The following is a 23,554-nucleotide window of genomic DNA, read 5'->3' on the forward strand; positions in this document are numbered from 1 at the left end:
AGAGGTGTGTGTGTGTGGTGTAACAGCCCCAATGTGAGAGGTGTGTGTGTGTGTGTGTGTGTGGTGTAACAGCCCGATGTGAGAGGTGTGTGTGTGTGTGTGGTGTAACAGCCCCGATGTGAGAGGTGTGTGTGTGTGGTGTAACAGCCCCGATGTGAGAGGTGTGTGTGTGTGCCTGCGTGTGGGGTTGATGTTGGCAGTCAGTGCTGTAGTGAGAGTAGAACTCTCAGGCTCATTACTAGTCCAACAGATCCTGTTCTGGCTCACAGCAAAGAAAAACACGCCATCGTAGACTGGACTGACTGCTGCTCCCCTCTGCACACACACACACACACACACAAACACAAACAATGTGCTATGCCCTCAGATGTAAGGCAAGGGAAAGGGGGGAGTGAAGGCTGATGGGTAAAGGTGTGACCTTAATCTCTATCATTGTGACTGACAGGTTCTGTGGCTACAGCAAGTCTAAACAGCCTGATGAAAAGAGACTGCACTTTGGCAACGGTCACCGTAAGTTCACCTCTCTCCCCTCCCTGTCTGTCTCTTTCTCTGTCTCTTTGTCTGTCAATGGTTCTTCTAAAATACAGTGAGTCATTATTCCCCCACCTCAGCGTTAGTTAGGTACAGGGCCAGGATGTTTGTGTACAGTATAATCCATCTCCTGATTGGGGTTTATTTGAACAGAAATGTGTTTTCATTGGGGCTGGCCACACTCATAAACCAACCTAGTGTTGTTCTTACATATGAACCATTGACTGGCCTTATTGATGGGTGAGTCATCCATACATGTCACATGATGTAATGTGTTTTGTGACCCAGCCAAAGTCTCTAGTCTCCACTGCCTATTCCTATAGCTAACACATTCTAAAACCACACACACACACACACACACACACACACACACACACACACACACCCCTTCTGGTTCTCCCAATGAAACAATTGCCAACTCTCTCCCTCTCCCTCCTCAGTGCGACTGCCAGGAATAAGGACCTACGTAGACCCTCACACCTATGAAGACCCCAGCCAGGCCGTCCATGAGTTTGCCAAGGAGCTGGATGCTTCCTGTATCGCCATCGACAAGGTGGTGGGAGCAGGTGAGACAAGAGACATCACACACGCACACACACACATACACACACACACACACACACACACACACACACACACACACACACACACACACACACATACATATATATATATATATATATTTATATCAATCAAATGTATTTTTAAATCCCAAACATGTCAATAACACATAGCATTCAGATACGGTTACCTACAGTAAGACATCTTGAACAAAATGTCCCACATTAAATTCACAGCAATCCCAAATATACGTCACATACATTGGCATTCAGAGGCACAAAGAGGAGCTATTTGAGAGTGAAGTGTGTTTGTTCTGAATGTGGTGAGAATGAGATTCATTTAACACCTCAGCTGGAGAGCTTCATTTTCCTCCTCTCCTGCTACGGAGGGAGAGAGGGAAAGGCAGGGAAGGGAGGGAGGAAGGGAAGAAGAGTGAGGGATGGGGGGGAGGAAAAGGTGATATGGATAAAGGGTTGGATTGAGAGATGGTCGGAAGGGGAGTGGAGGTAGTGATAGGGATTGATGGATAGAGAAAGGGGATGTAGAGAGGGAGACGGAAGAAGTCCTCCCTGCCTCACTGCATTTAATAGAGTGCATGCTGCTGAAGCAGAGGACTATGGGTAAAAGTACCGCACCTCCAGATGGGATATTATTTTACACCCCCCCCCCCCCACAGCTTCCTCTCTACCTCTCTCTCTCTCTCCTTTCTCTTCTTATCTCTCTCTCCTTTCTCCTCTCTACCTCTCTCTCCCCTCTCTCTCCTTTCTCCTCCTCTCCTCTCTCCCCCCTCTCTCCTTTCTCCACCTCTCCTCTCTCTCTCCTTTCTCCACCTCTCCTCTCTCTCCTCTCTCTCTCCTTTCTCTTCTTATCTCTCTCTCCTTTATCCTCTCTACCTCTCCTCTCTCTCTCCTTTCTCCTCCTCTCCTCTCTCTCCTTCCTCCACCTCTCCTCTCTCTCCTCTCTCTCCTCTCTCTCTCCTTTCTCCACCTCTCCTCTCTCTCCTCTATCTCCTCTCTCTCTCCTTTCTCTTCTTATCTCTCTCTCCTTTCTCCTCTCTACCTCTCTCTCCTCTCTCTCTCCTTTCTCCACCTCTCCTCTCTCTACCTCTCTCTCTCCTTTCTCTTCTTATCTCTCTCTCCTTTCTTCTCTCTACCTCTCTCTCCCCTCTCTCTCCTTTCTCCTTCTCTCCTCTCTCTCCTCTCTCTCCTTTCTCCACCTCTCCTTTCTCCTCTCTCTCTCCTTTCTCCACCTCTCCCCTCTCTCCTCTCTCTCTCCTCTCTCTCCTCTCTCTCCTCTCTCTCCTCTCTCTCTCCTCTCTCCTCTCTCTCTTCTCTCTCTCCTCTCTCTCTCCTCTCTCCTCTCTCCTCTCTCTCCTCTCTCTCTCTCCTCTCTCTCCTCTCTCTCTCCACCTCTCCTCTCTCTCTCCTCTCTCTCCTCTCTTTCCACCTCTCCTCTCTCTCCTCTCTCTCTCCTCTCTCTCCTTTCTCCACCTCTCCTTTCTCCACCTCTCCTCTCTCTCCACCTCTCCTTTCTCCACCTCTCCTCTCTCTTCCTCTCCTCTCTCTCCTTTCTCCACCTCTCCTCTCTCCCCCTGATGTCTTCAGCAGGAGTGTAGACATGAAGTTAATGCATTGTGATTCATGGGAATAGCAGGCAGTGGGAGAGCACACATACACACGCGCACACGCACACACACACACACACACACACACACACACACACACACACACACACACACACACACACACACACACACACACAGCAGCATGTTAGTCTCCTAAGTCCCTCTGGCTGTAAAGCCATCATACAGACCTCACTCTACAAGACCTGCACTTACAGAGTAGAATGCAGTATACACTCCCTCTAGAGTTTAGCTGTTCCTGTAGATCAGGGGTGTCAAACAAATTTTGTCCCGGGGGGCGCATTTGGTCTTCAGCAAGGTCCAGAGGGCTGCACTGAAAATGTGTTATATTTCCTTGCTGTCAAAATGTGCAAAAAATAGTCCTAAAATGGATTCAATTGTTTTTCCCCCTCATCAATCTACACACAATATTCCAAAAATGTTAAACTGAAATATCACATTTACCTAAGTATTCAGACCCTTTGCTATGAGACTTGAAATTGAGCTCAGGTGCATCCTGTTTTCATTGAGCGTCCTTGAGATCTGAATGCTTATGTAAATAAGGTATTTCAGTTTTTTATTTGTAATAAATTAGCAACATTTTCTAAAAACTTGTTTTCATGTTGTCATTATGGGGTATGGGGTATTGTGTGTAGGTTGATGGGGGGGGGGGGGGGACTATTGAATCCATTTTAGAATAAGGCTGTAAAATGTGAAAAAAGTCAAGGGGTCTGAATACTTTCTGAAATGCACTATACAGCTCTGGAAAAAAGTAAGAGACCACTGCAAAATGTTCAGTCTCTGGTTTTACTAGTTATAGGTATGTTTGGATATAATGAATATTATTCTATAAACTACTGACAACATTTCTCCCAAATTCTAAATAAAAATATTGTCATTGAGAGCATTTATTAGCAGAAAATGACCACTGGTCAAAATAACAGAAAAGATGCAGTGTTGTCAGACCTCAAATAATGCAAAGAAAATCAGTTCATATTCATTTTTAAACAACACAATACTAATGTTTTAACTTAGGAAGAGTTCACAAATCAATATTGGGTGGAATAACCCTGATTTTCAATCACAGCTTTCATGCCTCTTAGCATGCTCTCCACCAGTCTTTCACATTGACAAAGTGGGGGGTGGCAGGTAGCCTAGTGGTTAGAGCGTTGGACTAGCAACTGAAAGGTTGCAAGATTGAATCCCCGAGCTGACAAGGTAAAAATCTGTCTTTCGGCCCCTGAACAAGGCAGTTAACCCACTGTTCCTAGGCCGTCATTGAAAATAAGAATTTGTTCTTAACTGACTTGCTTAGTTAAATAAAGGTAAAATAAAAAATAATTGATGTTGGGTGACTTTATGCCACTCCTGGTGCAAAACGTCAAGCATCTCAGCTTTGTTTGATGGCTTGTGACCGTCCATCTTCCTCTTGATCACATTCCAGTAGTTTTCAATGGGGTTCAGGTCTGGAGATTGGGCTGGCCATGACACGGTCTTGATCTAGTGGTCCTCCATCCACACCTTGATTGACCTGACTGTGTGGCAAGGAGCATTGTCCTGCTGGAAGAAAAATATCCTCAGAGTTGGGGAACATTGTCAGAGGAGAAGGAAGCAACTTTTCAGCCAACAGTGAAGAGGCGACTCCGGGATGCTGGCCTTCTATGCAGAGTTCCTCTGTCCAGTGTCTGTGTTATTTTGCCCATCTTAATCTTTTATTTTTATTGGTTAATCTGAGATATGGCTTTTTCTTTGCAACTCTGCCTAGAAGGACAGCATCCCGGAGTCGCCGCTTCACTGTTGATGTTGAGACGGGTGTTTTGCAGGTACTATTTTATGAAGCTGACCATTGAGGACTTGTGAGGTGTCTGTTTCTCAAACTAGACACTCTAATGTACTTGTCCTCTTGCTCAGGTGTGCACCGGAGCCTCCCACTCCTCTTTCTATTCTGGTTAGCGCCAGTTTGCGCTGTTCTGTGAAGGGAGTAGTACACAGCGTTGGACGAGATCTTCAGTCTCTTGGCAATTTCTCGCATGGAATAGCCTTAATTTCTCAGAACAAGAATAGACTGATGAGTTTCAGAAGAAAAGTCTTTGGCCATTTTGAGCCTGTAATCGAACCCACAAATGCTGATGCTCCAGATACCCAACTGGTCTAAAGAAGGCCAGTTTTATTGCTTCTTTAATCAAAACAACAGTTTTCAGCTGTGCTAATATAGTTGCAAAAGGGTTTTCAAATGATCAATTAGACTTAATAATACATTTGGATTAGCTAACACAAAGTGCCATTGGAACACAGGAGTGACGGTTGCTGATAATGGGCCTCTGTACACCTATGTAGATATTCCATTAAAAATCAGCTGTTTCCAGCTACAATAGTCATTTATAACATGAACAATGTCTACACTGTAGACTTTCTGATCAATTTGATGTTATTTTAATGGACAAAAAAATAGCGTTTCTTTCAAAAACAAGGACATTTCTAAGTGACTCCAAACTTTTGAACGGTAGTGTATATTATTTTTTTAAATTATGCAAACCACCCGGGAGCCGGATTGGACGCCCTCGCGGGCCGTGTACTTGACACCCTGCAGTAGATCTGAAAGACTCTCTCTGGATGGTTGTTTTAAAACACAAGGCATCACCTTACAGATGACCTGCAGACATCAAAGCCTAAGAAAGCAGAGAGAGTTTGTTTCATTAATCAAATCACTTCCCCTGCTTATCAGAGGAGTGGATGGAGGGTAGGGTAATACTGACCCTGGTGCTGGTCGTTTCCCAGCCTGTCCACTGGCCAACCACAGCCCAGCTGTGACCCCCCCTCCCATAGCCCAGCAGGCTGCGTGCTGCTCTGTTTAGACAGCCTGTAATTATTCTGCTAAATTCTTCCAGACCCAATCTCAGGTCAGTACTACTGACCCTCAATGTGTGTGTACGTGTGATATGCCTCCTTGCGTGTGTGTGTCTCTGACTCAGTACCGATCATGCGTCTCTGATCCAACTCAGCTATGGGAAATGATCATCCCGGAGAGAGGGCTTGGCATGTTTTAGCTGTGACGTCACTGTCCTTCACAAACACACACCCTCTCCTCTCTAGCCAAGTCCCTGTCACCAGCCGTATCAGAGTGATGCTTGACCTGCCCTTCTGATGTTGAAGTGGTCTCTCTACCACAACGTCCTGCCTAGTGAAACTATATAAGAAAGAAGAAGAGTAGGCGGCCAGACCTTCGCAGTAAACTTTAGTGAACTATTAACAGAAAAGATTTACAAAAGAATACATATAGGAGCAGATCAGCATTGTGCATCAGGACGCACATCTGCAACACTACTTCTATGAACTGGTGCATAAAGGACATTATATGAACTGGTGTGTAAAGGACATTATATGAACTGGTGTGTAAAGGACAGTATATGAACTGGTGTGTAAAGGACAGTATATGAACTGGTGCGTAAAGGACAGTATATGAACTGGTGTGTAAAGGACAGTATATGAACTGGTGCGTAAAGGACAGTATATGAACTGGTGTGTAAAGGACATTATATGAACTGGTGTGTAAAGGACAGTATATGAACTGGTGTGTAAAGGACAGTATATGAACTGGTGCGTAAAGGACAGTATATGAACTGGTGTGTAAAGGACAGTATATGAACTGGTGTGTAAAGGACAGTATATGAACTGGTGCGTAAAGGACAGTATATGAACTGGTGCGTAAAGGACAGTATATGAACTGGTGTGTAAAGGACAGTATATGAACTGGTGCGTAAAGGACAGTATATGAACTGGTGTGTAAAGGACAGTATATGAACTGGTGTGTAAAGGACAGTATATGAACTGGTGTGTAAAGGACAGTATATGAACTGGTGCGTAAAGGACAGTATATGAACTGGTGCGTAAAGGACAGTATATGAACTGGTGCATAAAGGACAGTATATGAACTGGTGTGTAAAGGACAGTATATGAACTGGTGTGTAAAGGACAGTATATGAACTGGTGTGTAAAGGACAGTATATGAAGTGGTGTGTAAAGGACAGTATATGAACTGGTGTGTAAAGGACATTATATGAACTGGTGTGTAAAGGACAGTATATGAACTGGTGTGTAAAGGACAGTATATGAACTGGTGTGTAAAGGACAGTATATGAACTGGTGCGTAAAGGACAGTATATGAACTGGTGTGTAAAGGACAGTATATGAACTGGTGTGTAAAGGACATTATATGAACTGGTGTGTAAAGGACAGTATATGAACTGGTGTGTAAAGGACATTATATGAACTGGTGTGTAAAGGACATTATATGAACTGGTGTGTAAAGGACATTATATGAACTGGTGTGTAAAGGACATTATATGAACTGGTGTGTAAAGGACATTATATGAACTGGTGTGTAAAGGACAGTATATGAACTGGTGTGTAAAGGACAGTATATGAACTGGTGTGTAAAGGACATTATATGAACTGGTGCGTAAAGGACAGTATATGAACTGGTGTGTAAAGGACAGTATATGAACTGGTGCATAAAGGACATTATATGAACTGGTGTGTAAAGGACAGGATATGAACTGGTGTGTAAAGGACATTATATGAACTGGTGTGTAAAGGACATTATATGAACTGGTGCATAAAGGACAGTATATGAACTGGTGCATAAAGGACATTATATGAACTGGTGCATAAAGGACAGTATATGAACTGGTGTGTAAAGGACAGTATATGAACTGGTGCGTAAAGGACAGTATATGAACTGGTGCGTAAAGGACAGTATATGAACTGGTGTGTAAAGGACATTATATGAACTGGTGTGTAAAGGACAGTATATGAACTGGTGCATAAAGGACATTATATGAACTGGTGTGTAAAGGACAGTATATGAACTGGTGTGTAAAGGACATTATATGAACTGGTGTGTAAAGGACAGTATATGAACTGGTGCGTAAAGGACAGTATATGAACTGGTGTGTAAAGGACAGTATATGAACTGGTGCGTAAAGGACAGTATATGAACTGGTGCATAAAGGACATTATATGAACTGGTGTGTAAAGGACAGTATATGAACTGGTGTGTAAAGGACAGTATATGAACTGGTGTGTAAAGGACAGTATATGAAGTGGTGTGTAAAGGACAGTATATGAACTGGTGTGTAAAGGACATTATATGAACTGGTGCGTAAAGGACAGTATATGAACTGGTGCATAAAGGACAGTATATGAACTGGTGTGTAAAGGACAGTATATGAACTGGTGTGTAAAGGACAGTATATGAACTGGTGTGTAAAGGACAGTATATGAACTGGTGTGTAAAGGACAGTATATGAACTGGTGTGTAAAGGACAGTATATGAACTGGTGCGTAAAGGACAGTAAATGAACTGGTGCATAAAGGACAGTATATGAACTGGTGTGTAAAGGACAGTATATGAACTGGTGTGTAAAGGACAGTATATGAACTGGTGTGTAAAGGACAGTATATGAACTGGTGTGTAAAGGACAGTATATGAACTGGTGTGTAAAGGACAGTATATGAACTGGTGCATAAAGGACAGTATATGAACTGGTGTGTAAAGGACAGTATATGAACTGGTGTGTAAAGGACAGTATATGAACTGGTGCGTAATGGACAGTATATGAACTGGTGCGTAAAGGACAGTATATGAACTGGTGTGTAAAGGACAGTATATGAACTGGTGCATAAAGGACAGTATATGAACTGGTGTGTAAAGGACAGTATATGAACTGGTGTGTAAAGGACAGTATATGAACTGGTGCGTAATGGACAGTATATGAACTGGTGTGTAAAGGACAGTATATGAACTGGTGCATAAAGGACAGTATATGAACTGGTGCATAAAGGACAGTATATGAACTGGTGTGTAAAGGACAGTATATGAACTGGTGCGTAATGGACAGTATATGAACTGGTGCATAAAGGACAGTATATGAACTGGTGTGTAAAGGACAGTATATGAACTGGTGTGTAAAGGACAGTATATGAACTGGTGCGTAATGGACAGTATATGAACTGGTGCGTAAAGGACAGTATATGAACTGGTGTGTAAAGGACAGTATATGAACTGGTGCATAAAGGACAGTATATGAACTGGTGCGTAAAGGACAGTATATGAACTGGTGCATAAAGGACAGTATATGAACTGGTGCGTAAAGGACAGTATATGAACTGGTGCGTAATGGACAGTATATGAACTGGTGCATAAAGGACAGTATATGAACTGGTGTGTAAAGGACAGTATATGAACTGGTGTGTAAAGGACAGTATATGAACTGGTGCGTAATGGACAGTATATGAACTGGTGTGTAAAGGACAGTATATGAACTGGTGCATAAAGGACAGTATATGAACTGGTGTGTAAAGGACAGTATATGAACTGGTGTGTAAAGGACAGTATATGAACTGGTGCATAAAGGACAGTATATGAACTGGTGCATAAAGGACAGTATATGAACTGGTGCATAAAGGACAGTATATGAACTGGTGTGTAAAGGACAGTATATGAACTGGTGTGTAAAGGACAGGATATGAACTGGTGTGTAAAGGACAGTATATGAACTGGTGCATAAAGGACAGTATATGAACTGGTGTGTAAAGGACAGTATATGAACTGGTGCATAAAGGACAGGATATGAACTGGTGCGTAAAGGACAGTAAATGAACTGGTGCATAAAGGACAGTATATGAACTGGTGCATAAAGGACAGTATATTAACTGGTGTGTAAAGGACAGTATATGAACTGGTGCATAAAGGACAGTATATGAACTGGTGCGTAAAGGACAGTATATGAACTGGTGTGTAAAGGACAGTATATGAACTGGTGCATAAAGGACAGTATATTAACTGGTGTGTAAAGGACAGTATATGAACTGGTGCATAAAGGACAGTATATGAACTGGTGCGTAAAGGACATTATATGAACTGGTGCATAAAGGACAGTAAATGAACTGGTGCATAAAGGACAGTATATGAACTGGTGTGTAAAGGACAGTATATTAACTGGTGTGTAAAGGACAGTAAATGAACTGGTGCATAAAGGACAGTATATGAACTGGTGTGTAAAGGACAGTATATTAACTGGTGTGTAAAGGACAGTATATGAACTGGTGCATAAAGGACAGTATATGAACTGGTGCGTAAAGGACATTATATGAACTGGTGCATAAAGGACAGTATATGAACTGGTGCATAAAGGACAGTATATGAACTGGTGCGTAAAACACGTTCCATAAAAAAGAAGCACAATATAGTGAATATACTATAATTCAGAAGAACAAGTAAAGTACACAAGAGGCTATAGACTAGTCAGTCTAGGAAGGGCTAAGTATACTAGTTTAGCTGTAGTTTGTTACGTCCATGGGGATAAACAGTATCTAGGAGGTGGATCCATTTAGCCTCTTTTTTGCATTCTCTATTGCCCAGAACATTTCAGGTCATTGACTGTATGTTGGTGTTGGATAAAGTGGGCTGCTAGAGGGTAGTTCTCGTCCTTGTGTCTAATAGAGTTTTTGTGTTCTGTGATCCTATCCACCAGAGAAGCTATCCACCTATCAAGGCACAAGGCGAGAATGAAATGCAGACACAGGAGGCAGATGGTTGGAGTCTTACTATGTTGATTAATCCAAAGGGGTAGGCAAGAGAATGGTCGTGGACAGGCAAAAAGGTCAAAACAAGATCAGAGTCCCGGAGGTACAGAGTGGCAGACAGGCTCGTGGTCAAGGCAGGCAGAATGGTCAGGCAGGTGGGTACAGAGTCCAGAAACAGGCAAGTGTCAAAACCGTGAGGACTAGAAAAAGGAGAACGCAAAAAGCAGGAGAATGGGAACACGCTGGTTGACTTGGAGACGAACAAGACGAACTGGTACAGAGAGACAGGAAACACAGGGATAAATACACTGGCACAGAGAGACAGGAAACACAGGGATAAATACACTGGGGAAAACAAGCGACACCTGGAGGGGGTGGAGTCAATCACAGGAACAGGTGAAACAGATCAGGGTGTGACACCACCAGAGAGGCTTCATACCTCAGAGGGATAGAACATACTGTACATGTCCTCACTATGCTGGAATGATACAGTACATGTCCTCACTATGCTGGAATTATACTGTACATGTCCTCACTATGCTGGAATGATACAGTACATGTCCTCACTATGCTGGAATTATACTGTACATGTCCTCACTATGCTGGAATTATACTGTACATGTCCTCACTATGCTGGAATGATACTGTACATGTCCTCACTATGCTGGAATTATACTGTACATGTCCTCACTATGCTGGAATGATACAGTACATGTCCTCACTATGCTGGAATTATACTGTACATGTCCTCACTATGCTGGAATTATACTGTACATGTCCTCACTATGCTGGAATGATACTGTACATGTCCTCACTATGCTGGAATTATACTGTACATGTCCTCACTATGCTGGAATGATACTGTACATGTCCTCACTATGCTGGAATGATACAGTACATGTCCTCACTATGCTGGAATGATACTGTACATGTCCTCACTATGCTGGAATGATACAGTACATGTCCTCACTATGCTGGAATGATACTGTACATGTCCTCACTATGCTGGAATTATACTGTATATGTCCTCACTATGCTGGAATGATACTATACATGTCCTCACTATGCTGGAATTATACTGTACATGTCCTCACTATGCTGGAATGATACTGTACATGTCCTCACTATGCTGGAATGATACTATACATGTTCTCACTATGCTGGAATTATACTGTATATGTCCTCACTATGCTGGAATGATACTGTATATGTCCTCACTATGCTGGAATGATACTGTACATGTCCTCACTATGCTGGAATGATACTATACATGTCCTCACTATGCTGGAATGATACTGTACATTTTCTCACTATGCTGGAATTATACTGTATATGTCCTCACTATGCTGGAATGATACTGTACATGTCCTCACTATGCTGGAATTATACTGTACATGTCCTCACTATGCTGGAATTATACTGTACATGTCCTCACTATGCTGGAATGATACTGTACATGTTCTCACTATGCTGGAATTATACTGTATATGTCCTCACTATGCTGGAATTATACTGTATATGTCCTCACTATGCTGGAATTATACTGTACGTGTCCTCACTATGCTGGAATGATACTGTACATGTCCTCACTATGCTGGAATGATACTGTACATGTCCTCACTATGCTGGAATGATACTGTACATGTCCTCACTATGCTGGAATTATACTGTACATGTCCTCACTATGCTGGAATGATACTGTACATGTCCTCACTATGCTGGAATTATACTGTACATGTCCTCACTATGCTGGAATTATACTGTACATGTCCTCACTATGCTGGAATGATACTGTACATGTCCTCACTATGCTGGAATGATACTATACATGTTCTCACTATGCTGGAATTATACTGTATATGTCCTCACTATGCTGGAATGATACTGTATATGTCCTCACTATGCTGGAATGATACTGTACATGTCCTCACTATGCTGGAATGATACTATACATGTCCTCACTATGCTGGAATGATACTGTACATTTTCTCACTATGCTGGAATTATACTGTATATGTCCTCACTATGCTGGAATGATACTGTACATGTCCTCACTATGCTGGAATTATACTGTACATGTCCTCACTATGCTGGAATTATACTGTACATGTCCTCACTATGCTGGAATGATACTGTACATGTTCTCACTATGCTGGAATTATACTGTATATGTCCTCACTATGCTGGAATTATACTGTATATGTCCTCACTATGCTGGAATTATACTGTATGTGTCCTCACTATGCTGGAATGATACTGTACATGTCCTCACTATGCTGGAATGATACTGTACATGTCCTCACTATGCTGGAATGATACTGTACATGTCCTCACTATGCTGGAATTATACTGTACATGTCCTCACTATGCTGGAATGATACTGTACATGTCCTCACTATGCTGGAATGATACTGTACATGTCCTCACTATGCTGGAATTATACTGTACATGTCCTCACTATGCTGGAATGATACTGTACATGTCCTCACTATGCTGGAATTATAATTGTTCAGCTCTGATGAGTGTCATAGTGCTTTACATGATATGGAAAGTAGAATGGTCATTTATAGACTGTGGCCAATGTAGTCAAGCTTCAATTTGTCATTGTTATCTCAGTGAGGGAAATGGATTCCAAGAAAGACATATGACTGCACATGCTTATAATGGCCTAATGTGGGTATTTATGAAATGAAGCAAGACTCTCTGACGGGTCTGATCCAACTGAAATAAATGATAACAGTTATTCTGATGAAAAGTAATCAATAATAGATTGTAGCCTCAGGTCCTTGGTGACAGTGCATGTGTGTGTTATTAACGCTCTGTGTGTGTATGTGTGTGTGTTTAGGTGAGTTTGGGGAGGTGTGCAGTGGTCGTCTGCGTCTGCCCAGTAAGAAGGAGATCTGTGTGGCAATCAAGACGCTGAAGGCAGGATACACCGACAAACAGAGGCGGGACTTCCTGTCCGAGGCGTCAATCATGGGACAGTTTGACCATCCAAACATCATCAGGCTGGAGGGAGTGGTCACCAGGAGTACGTACAGACCACATCTTACTATACAATAAGAATGAGAGAAAAACAAACATATCACTAATTAAATATTGGCGTCATATTTATGTATGTATGAAGTATGTTATGCCTGGCCAGATGGAGCCTAAAGAATCCTTCCCAGAAGAAAACCTTGGACAAAATGTGTTGTTGGTTATACACTGAACAATTCTATGAAACTGGCTACACCTTTACAAGATAATCCATTTTTGTTGAGTTCTATTGGCTTGAATCTCACCCTCCCTCCTGAGGCTCCTTAACACAGATATTCTCACACACTCACACATTCTCAGCCTCTTAAAGGTAATTACTCGAAAAACGGTGAAATAATTACTTTGACCTCTGGTCCACAATCAGAGTCGGTCTCCACCTCACTGCACTCTCCGCCTGTTAACTCACTCTGGCCTGATGCATGCGTGCACGTATGCACACACACAAACATACACACACACTCACGTAAAACATACACAACACACACACACACACACACACACACACACACACACACACACACACACACACACACACACACATAATACTGCTGTTCTGGCCATGTCGTGTTATACTGAAGAGTTAAACCTATAACATATCTCCCTCTGCTCGCTCTACAGCAGATGAACTGATCAGTTTAAAGGAACAAGCAGGCTTGTAAAACTCACAGTAAAACTTTACAGAGGTTAGCCAGCTCTGGTCAACTTGACCAGCAGGCCAGAGCAGATCTGTTTTAATGATGCTTCATATCAGTTGTAGCCCAGCCATGGATTTCTGAATCACAATATACAGTAGTTGAAAATAATTATACGATAGGGCTGGACGATATGGGCCAAAAATCGAATAGCGTTTTGTTTTTACCAAGTATTGCAATGGCGAATTGATTTGTGATATACAAAACACTTGGGTGAACTGTAGGAATAGAAAAAAGAATGATTTAAAAGCAAAGTGGAAAGCTGCATCGTTCTTCTTTGAAACAATCCGTTGACTGCATTTGAGCAGCTGCAAGAGTAGAGAGGGAGAGAGACGACAAACGGAGAGACGACAAACAGAGTAAACTATAAAAATGGACATTTCACTCAGTGGCAATTCAAAATATTGCATGCGATATATACTGAGTGTACAAAACATTAGGAACACCTGCTCTTTTCATGACATAGACTGACCAGGTGAATCCAGGTGAAAGCTATGGTCCCTTATTGATAACACTCATCACTTCAAACAGTGTAAATGAAGGGGAGGAAACAGGTTAAAGAATAATTTTTAAGCCTTGAGACAATTGAGACATGGATTGTGTGTGCCATTCAGAGGGTGAGTGGGCAAGACAAAATATTTATGTGCTTTTGAACAGGGTATGGTAGTAGGTGCCAGGCACAACAGTTTGAGTGTGTCAAGAACTGCGACGCTGCTGGGTTTTTATTTTTTATTTCATTTAACCAGGTAGGCTAGTTGAGAACAAGTTCTCATTTACAACTGCGACCTGGCCAAGATAAAGCAAAGCAGTGCGACACAAACAACAACACAGAGTTACACATGGAATAAACAAGCGTACAGTCAATAACACAATAGAAAAAGTCTGGTCCACCACTCAAAGGACATCCAGCCAACTTGACCCAACAGTGGGAAGCATTGGAGTCAACGTGGGCCAGCATCCCTGTGGAACGCTTTCGACACCTTGTAGAGTTCATGTCCCGATGAATTGAGGCTGTTCTGAGGGCAAACGGGGGGTTGCAACTCAATATTAGGAAGGTGCTCTTAATGTTTTGTACACTCAGTGTCGATCTCGACCACATGGATATTGCACATGTAAATAATGCGATTTCAATGTGAATTACATTTCTTTGTGCAGCCCTATTATACAATGTCGATAATGATATGTAAAAATTATATGTTTACCAGAAAAAGTTCTACAAAAGTTAGTAATATCCATAATGCTTCTGATATGGCTCTTGCACATATTTTCTCTAAATGTTTATGGCCATGGAATCTAAGTTCTCCTGAAAAACAGACTAAAAGCTAAAAAGGAAATCCTGTGTATTCTAGTTGACGGTTTAGATAAAACCACTGTGCCGTGTGAAAACTGTTGTCTCTCAGCATTATGACAGGACCACAGTTACTCAGCATAGCCAGTGAAAACCCACGCAGTTTCCCATTCACCTGACTGTACATAGAACCCGGAGAGGAATGCAAAATGTTTTTTCAATCATATAGGGATTCTATTTGTCTAAAACATCTTCCATCACTCTATTAAATCCCTGCTGGTGAATAATGCCAGGCTTAAATGCAAATTATTCTTTGTTTCTTTCTGTTTTTAGGATAGAATGAGGGGAGAGCATAGTAACGTGTGTGTGTGTGTGTCTGTGTTGGAGGGTACTCTATGATTGATAGCAGGCTCTTAGGAGTTTGGTTGGCATGCGAGAACAGACTGACACACACTCACACACACACACACGGTCCTGTCTGTGCTCTAGGGTGAGTTATTAACCCAGTCCTGTTCATTCTTAATAATCCAGAGACTTTCACACCTCATTAAGCCTTCTGCTGCTTTTGGCTGCACCGCACACACACACAGACACACACACACACACACACACACACACACACACACACACACACACACACACACACACACACACACACACACACACACACACACACACACACACATACACACACACACATACATACACACACACACACATACACACACACACACATACACTACACACACACATACACACACACACACACACATACACACACACATATACACACACACACACACACACGCACGCACGCACGCACGCACGCGCACACACATACACACACACACACACACACATGCATTTGTAATAGCCGACTTTTGGCTGATAAAAAAAGTGAAAAGCCGATTAATGAAAATGGCGCCGGCAGAAGAAGAAAACATCCCATTGTGATATAATGCTTTTTAGTCTATTAATTGATGGAAATACATTTGACAGGTTATGCTTATCGGTCAATGGGTTAATTTATGGGTTAATCTATGGGTTCATTTATGAGTTAATGATTTAGTAGAATTAAATTGGCGCGTGTGTACAGTATGTTGGTTATGCATCTTATTTATCACAAGCGTACAGCATACAGATACAGAGCCTTTGAGCAGAACATTGTCCAGGAAATGCAAGAGCCAGGCAGCATCTCAAACAGCAAATTAACGTTTTACTGCATATTATGAGGCATGTCTTACCTTTCTTCAAGGTAGCCTAGCCAAAATCAATTATTTTATAGCAACTTTATTTTATTGTCCAGTAGCCAGAGGTACAATCCTCGTCATATTAGCTCCCCATGCTAGTTGTTGCATATTATAAACTGGGTGGTTCGAGCCCTGAATACTGATTGGCTGACAGCCATGGTATACCAGACCGTATACCACGGGTGTGACAAAACATTTCTTTGGTTTGTGGTATATGGTCAATATACCACGGCTAAAGGTTGTATCCAGGCACACTGCGTTTGTCACGCATGCTCCTGCTCTTCCCCCCTGGTGCTCGAGGACGCCAGACTCCCCAGCACTGCGCACTCCTGCCATCATCATTACGCACACCCGCCTTCCCCCCGTCACGTGCATCAGCAATTTATTGGACTTCTGTTATTACCTTCCCTATATCTGGCTGGTTCCCGCTCTGTTCCCTGCTTCTGCATTGGTTGTCATAGGTCCTTGGTTACCCGTGTGCTGACGCTGTTCCTGTCCTGTTACCTGTCTGTTCCGCATGAAATGTTAATCTCCCCGTACCTGCTTCTCATTTCCAGCGTCAGTCCTTACGGCGGTAGTCCTTACGGCGTCAGTCCTTACGGCGGTAGTCCTTACAGCGGTAGTCCTTACGGCGGTAGTCTTTACAGCGGTAGTCTTTACAGCGGTAGTCTTTACAGCGGTAGTCTTTACAGCGGTAGTCTTTGCAGCGGTAGTCCTTACAGCGGTAGTCCTTACAGCGGTAGTCCTTACAGCGGTAGTCCTTACGGCGGTAGTCCTTACAGCGGTAGTCTTTACAGCGGTAGTCTTTACAGCGGTAGTCTTTGCAGCGGTAGTCCTTACAGCGGTAGTCCTTACAGCGGTAGTCCTTACAGCGGTAGTCCTTACAGCGGTAGTCTTTACAGCGGTAGTCTTTACAGCGGTAGTCTTTACAGCGGTAGTCTTTACAGCGGTAGTCCTTACAGCGGTAGTCCTTACAGCGGTAGTCTTTACAGCGGTAGTCCTTACGGCTATAGTCATTACAGCGGTAGTCTTTACAGCGGTAGTCTTTACAGCGGTGGTCCTTACAGCGGTAGTCTTTACAGCGGTAGTCTTTACAGCGGTAGTGTTTGCAGCGGTAGTCCTTACAGCGGTAGTCCTTACAGCGGTAGTCCTTACAGCGGTAGTCCTTACAGCGGTAGTCTTTACAGCGGTAGTCTTTACAGCGGTAGTCCTTACAGCGGTAGTCTTTACAGCGGTAGTCCTTACAGCGGTAGTCTTTACAGCAGTAGTCTTTGCAGCGGTGGTCCTTACAGCGGTAGTCCTTACGGCGGTAGTCCTTACAGCGGTAGTCCTTACAGCGGTAGTCTTTACAGCGGTAGTCTTTACAGCGGTAGTCCTTACAGCGGTAGTCTTTACAGCGGTAGTCCTTACAGCGGTAGTCTTTACAGCGGTAGTCTTTACAGCGGTAGTCCTTACAGCGGTAGTCTTTACAGCGGTAGTCCTTACAGCGGTAGTCCTTACAGCGGTAGTCTTTACAGCGGTAGTCTTTACAGCGGTAGTCCTTACAGCGGTAGTCTTTACAGCGGTAGTCTTTACAGCGGTAGTCTTTGCAGCGGTGGTCCTTACAGCGGTAGTCCTTACGGCGGTAGTCCTTACGGCGTCAGTCCTTACAGCGGTAGTCTTTCCAGCGGTAGTCTTTACAGCGGTAGTCCTTACAGCGGTAGTCTTTCCAGCGTCAGTCCTTACGGCGGTAGTCCTTACAGCGGTAGTCTTTACAGCGGTAGTCCTTACAGCGGTAGTCTTTACAGCGATAGTCCTTACAGCGGTAGTCTTTACAGCGGTAGTCCTTACAGCGGTTGTCTTTACAGCGGTAGTCCTTCCGGCGGTAGTCCTTACAGCGGTAGTCTTTCCTTCGTCAATCCTTGCGGCGGTAGTCCTTACGGCGTCAGTCCTTACAGCGGTAGTCTTTACAGCGGTAGCCCTTACAGCGGTAGTCTTTACAGCGGTAGTCCTTACGGCGGTAGTCTTTACAGCGGTAGTCTTTACAGTGGTAGTCTTTACAGCGGTAGTCTTTACAGCGGTAGTCCTTACAGCGGTAGTCTTTACAGCGGTAGTCCTTACGGCGGTAGTCTTTACAGCGGTAGTCTTTACAGCGGTGGTCTTTACAGCGGTGGTCTTTACAGCGGTGGTCTTTACAGCGGTAGTCTTTACAGCGGTGGTCTTTACAGCGGTTGTCTTTACAGCGGTAGTCTTTACAGCGGTGGTCCTTACAGCGGTGGTCTTTACAGCGGTAGTCTTTACAGCGGTAGTCTTTACAGCGGTAGTCTTTACAGCGGTAGTCTTTACAGCGGTAGTCCTTACAGCGGTAGTCTTTACAGCGGTAGTCTTTACAGCGGTAGTCTTTGCAGCGGTGGTCCTTACAGCGGTAGTCCTTACGGCGGTAGTCCTTACGGCGTCAGTCCTTACAGCGGTAGTCTTTCCAGCGGTAGTCTTTACAGCGGTAGTCCTTACAGCGGTAGTCTTTCCAGCGTCAGTCCTTACGGCGGTAGTCCTTACAGCGGTAGTCTTTACAGCGGTAGTCCTTACAGCGGTAGTCTTTACAGCGATAGTCCTTACAGCGGTAGTCTTTACAGCGGTAGTCCTTATGGCTGTAGTCCTTACAGCGGTAGTCTTTACAGCGGTAGTCCTTACAGCGGTTGTCTTTACAGCGGTAGTCCTTCCGGCGGTAGTCCTTACAGCGGTAGTCTTTCCTTCGTCAATCCTTGCGGCGGTAGTCCTTACGGCGTCAGTCCTTACAGCGGTAGTCTTTACAGCGGTAGCCCTTACAGCGGTAGTCTTTAAGGCGGTAGTCCTTACGGCGGTAGTCTTTACAGCGGTAGTCTTTACAGCGGTAGTCTTTACAGCGGTAGTCTTTACAGCGGTAGTCCTTACAGCGGTAGTCTTTACAGCGGTAGTCCTTACGGCGGTAGTCCTTACAGCGGTAGTCCTTACAGCGGTAGTCTTTACAGCGGTGGTCTTTACAGCGGTGGTCTTTACAGCGGTGGTCTTTACAGCGGTAGTCTTTACAGCGGTGGTCTTTACAGCGGTTGTCTTTACAGCGGTAGTCTTTACAGCGGTGGTCCTTACAGCGGTGGTCTTTACAGCGGTAGTCTTTACAGCGGTAGTCTTTACAGCGGTAGTCTTTACAGCGGTAGTCCTTACAGCGGTAGTCTTTACAGCGGTAGTCTTTACAGCGGTAGTCCTTACGGCGGTAGTCCTTACAGCGTTAGTCTTTACAGCGGTAGTATTTACAGCGGTAGTCCTTACAGCGGTAGTCCTTACAGCGGTAGTCCTAACGGCGGTAGTCCTTACGGCGGTAGTCCTTACAGCGGTAGTCCTTACAGCGGTAGTCCTTACAGCGGTAGTCTTTACAGCGGTAGTCTTTACAGCGGTAGTCCTTACAGCGGTAGTCTTTACAGCGGTAGTCTTTACAGCGGTAGTCCTTACAGCGGTAGTCCTTACGGCGGTAGTCCTTACGGCGGTAGTCCTTACGGCGGTAGTCTTTACAGCGGTAGTCCTTACAGCGGTAGTCCTTACAGCGGTAGTCTTTACAGCGGTAGTCCTTACAGCGGTAGTCTTTACAGCGGTAGTCTTTACAGCGGTAGTCCTTACAGCGGTAGTCTTTACAGCGGTAGCCCTTACAGCGGTAGTCTTTACAGCGGTAGTCCTTACGGCGGTAGTCTTTACAGCGGTAGTCTTTACAGCGGTAGTCTTTACAGCGGTAGTCTTTACAGCGGTAGTCCTTACAGCGGTAGTCTTTACAGCGGTAGTCCTTACGGCGGTAGTCTTTACAGCGGTAGTCCTTACAGCGGTAGTCTTTACAGCGGTGGTCTTTACAGCGGTGGTCTTTACAGCGGTGGTCTTTACAGCGGCAGTCTTTACAGCGGTGGTCTTTACAGCGGTTGTCTTTACAGCGGTAGTCTTTACAGCGGTGGTCCTTACAGCGGTGGTCTTTACAGCGGTAGTCTTTACAGCGGTAGTCTTTACAGCGGTAGTCCTTACAGCGGTAGTCTTTACAGCGGTAGTCTTTACAGCGGTAGTCTTTGCAGCGGTGGTCCTTACAGCGGTAGTCCTTACGGCGGTAGTCCTTACGGCGTCAGTCCTTACAGCGGTAGTCTTTCCAGCGGTAGTCTTTACAGCGGTAGTCCTTACAGCGGTAGTCTTTCCAGCGTCAGTCCTTACGGCGGTAGTCCTTACAGCGGTAGTCTTTACAGCGGTAGTCCTTACAGCGGTAGTCTTTACAGCGATAGTCCTTACAGCGGTAGTCTTTACAGCGGTAGTCCTTACGGCTGTAGTCCTTACAGCGGTAGTCTTTACAGCGGTAGTCCTTACAGCGGTTGTCTTTACAGCGGTAGTCCTTCCGGCGGTAGTCCTTACAGCGGTAGTCTTTCCTTCGTCAATCCTTGCGGCGGTAGTCCTTACGGCGTCAGTCCTTACAGCGGTAGTCTTTACAGCGGTAGCCCTTACAGCGGTAGTCTTTACAGCGGTAGTCCTTACGGCGGTAGTCTTTACAGCGGTAGTCTTTACAGCGGTAGTCTTTACAGCGGTAGTCTTTACAGCGGTAGTCCTTACAGCGGTAGTCTTTACGGCGGTAGTCCTTACGGCGGTAGTCTTTACAGCGGTAGTCCTTACAGCGGTAGTCTTTACAGCGGTGGTCTTTACAGCGGTGGTCTTTACAGCGGTGGTCTTTACAGCGGTAGTCTTTACAGCGGTGGTCTTTACAGCGGTTGTCTTTACAGCGGTAGTCTTTACAGCGGTGGTCCTTACAGCGGTGGTCTTTACAGCGGTAGTCTTTACAGCGGTAGTCTTTACAGCGGTAGTCTTTACAGCGGTAGTCTTTACAGCGGTAGTCCTTACAGCGGTAGTCTTTACAGCGGTAGTCTTTACAGCGGTAGTCCTTACGGCGGTAGTCCTTACAGCGTTAGTCTTTACAGCGGTAGTATTTACAGCGGTAGTCCTTACAGCGGTAGTCCTTACGGCGGTAGTCCTTACGGCGGTAGTCCTAACGGCGGTAGTCCTTACGGCGGTAGTCCTTACAGCGGTAGTCCTTACAGCGGTAGTCCTTACAGCGGTAGTCTTTACAGCGGTAGTCTTTACAGCGGTAGTCCTTACAGCGGTAGTCTTTACAGCGGTAGTCTTTACAGCGGTAGTCCTTACAGCGGTAGTCCTTACGGCGGTAGTCCTTACGGCGGTAGTCCTTACGGCGGTAGTCTTTACAGCGGTAGTCCTTACAGCGGTAGTCCTTACAGCGGTAGTCTTTACAGCGGTAGTCTTTACAGTGGTAGTCCTTACAGCGGTAGTCTTTACAGCGGTAGTCCTTACAGCGGTAGTCTTTACAGCTGTAGTCCTTACAGCGGTAGTCCTTACAGCGGTAGTCTTTACAGCGGTAGTCTTTACAGCGGTAGTCCTTACAGCGGTAGTCTTTACAGCGGTAGTCCTTACAGCGGTAGTCTTTACAGCGGTAGTCCTTACAGCGGTAGTCCTTACAGCGGTAGTCTTTACAGCGGTAGTCCTTACGGCGGTAGTCCTTACAGCGGTAGTCCTTACGGCGGTAGTCTTTACAGCGGTAGTCCTTACAGCGGTAGTCCTTACAGCGGTAGTCCTTACAGCGGTAGTCCTTACGGCGGTAGTCCTTACAGCGGTAGTCCTAACGGCGGTAGTCCTTACGGTGGTAGTCCTTACGGCGGTAGTCCTTACAGCGGTAGTCTTTACAGCGGTAGTCCTTACAGCGGTAGTCCTTACAGCGGTAGTCCTTACAGCGGTAGTCCTTACGGCGGTAGTCCTTACAGCGGTAGTCCTTACAGCGGTAGTCCTTACAGCGGTAGTCCTTACGGTGGTAGTCCTTACGGCGGTAGTCCTTACGGCGGTAGTCCTTACAGCGGTAGTCCTTACAGCGGTAGTCCTTACAGCGGTGCATCATGTATAAGAACAGCTCCTAGCTGTGGTATATTGACCACACCACCTTGTGCCTTATTGCTTAATTAGATCTCCCCTCTTTCTACATTTCTAGCAAATATTTTCATCTCTGTCACATGAAACCGCTCACACTTTGGCAACGGTGTTTTCCCATTAATGGAACGAAAATTTGCAAATTGTGCTTATTGCTGCGCTTATAATGTGAAGAGAATATAGTTAATCAACATTTTAAGCGAAATGTTTTGATCTGTTCGATCAGCTTTGGAGAAAGAAAATATGTAATCTAAGTCTACTGTTTGTAAGAATTTGGGATCTATTGTCCCTTAACTGTCCCAGAGTCGGTTTGGAATAGGCTATTTCTTTCTCGACAAGCTGACCAGTAGAATAGGTTAACTTTTCTACTATGGGGGATAGTGGATTGGTATAGGCTAGTGATGTTGCTGTTCGTTACTGGTCTTATTGGCTGAGGAAAAGTAAATGTGGACAGTTATTCTAACATCTTCAAAGTGCACTTCAGAATTCAGTAAGAAGGACCGCACATTGTTGCATCCTCGACTTGCATGTTCTGTATGAATTACCATCATCTAAATGAGATTTCTGCCATTCTGAGCACCGTGGGGGGACGCCCTAATCAGGTTACACACCCAATGCCTGTGGGTCCGGTCAATTTCTCAAATGTCTAATAAATGAAAATGCTGCCGGTCAAATGTCCGGAGCCACATTTTCCTAAAGGAAACCCTGACACACACACGCGCACACACACACACACGCACGCACGCGCACACACACACACACACACACACACACACACACACAGAGAGAGAGAGGGGAGCAAAGGAGAGGATAAAAAGCGGAGGAGGTTTAAGAAGTCTGTTTTATCTGAAACTATAAAGGCTGTCCTGTGAGGTGAATGGGCCAATCCATCACAACTTTCTATAGAGGGGGGTGTTGGGCAAATCCATCAGGGTCTTTTAGAGGGAGGTGTTTAACGATGTCTACGAGTGTGTTTGTGCCAGCAGTCTTTCTTATGTTAATAGAAGGTGGTTTTCTT

The 23,554-nt window shown here is 44.5% G+C and overlaps 1 protein-coding gene across 2 annotated transcripts in view; it reads left to right on the forward strand.

The window, feature by feature from the left end:
- The window catches only part of LOC110502084 (ephrin type-A receptor 3), a 160,131-nt gene that overhangs the window by 106,510 nt on the left and 30,067 nt on the right, over nt 1-23,554 (forward strand). For both annotated transcript variants that reach the window (XM_036959042.1, XM_036959041.1), the window contains exons 9-11: nt 446-510; nt 972-1,097; nt 13,146-13,331. In XM_036959042.1, coding sequence (XP_036814937.1) covers nt 446-510; nt 972-1,097; nt 13,146-13,331 — 377 coding nt within the window. The remainder of the gene's footprint in view (nt 1-445; nt 511-971; nt 1,098-13,145; nt 13,332-23,554) is intronic.

This window comes from Oncorhynchus mykiss, chromosome 22 (genome assembly GCF_013265735.2).
Source record: "Oncorhynchus mykiss isolate Arlee chromosome 22, USDA_OmykA_1.1, whole genome shotgun sequence".
NCBI lineage: Eukaryota > Metazoa > Chordata > Actinopteri > Salmoniformes > Salmonidae > Oncorhynchus > Oncorhynchus mykiss.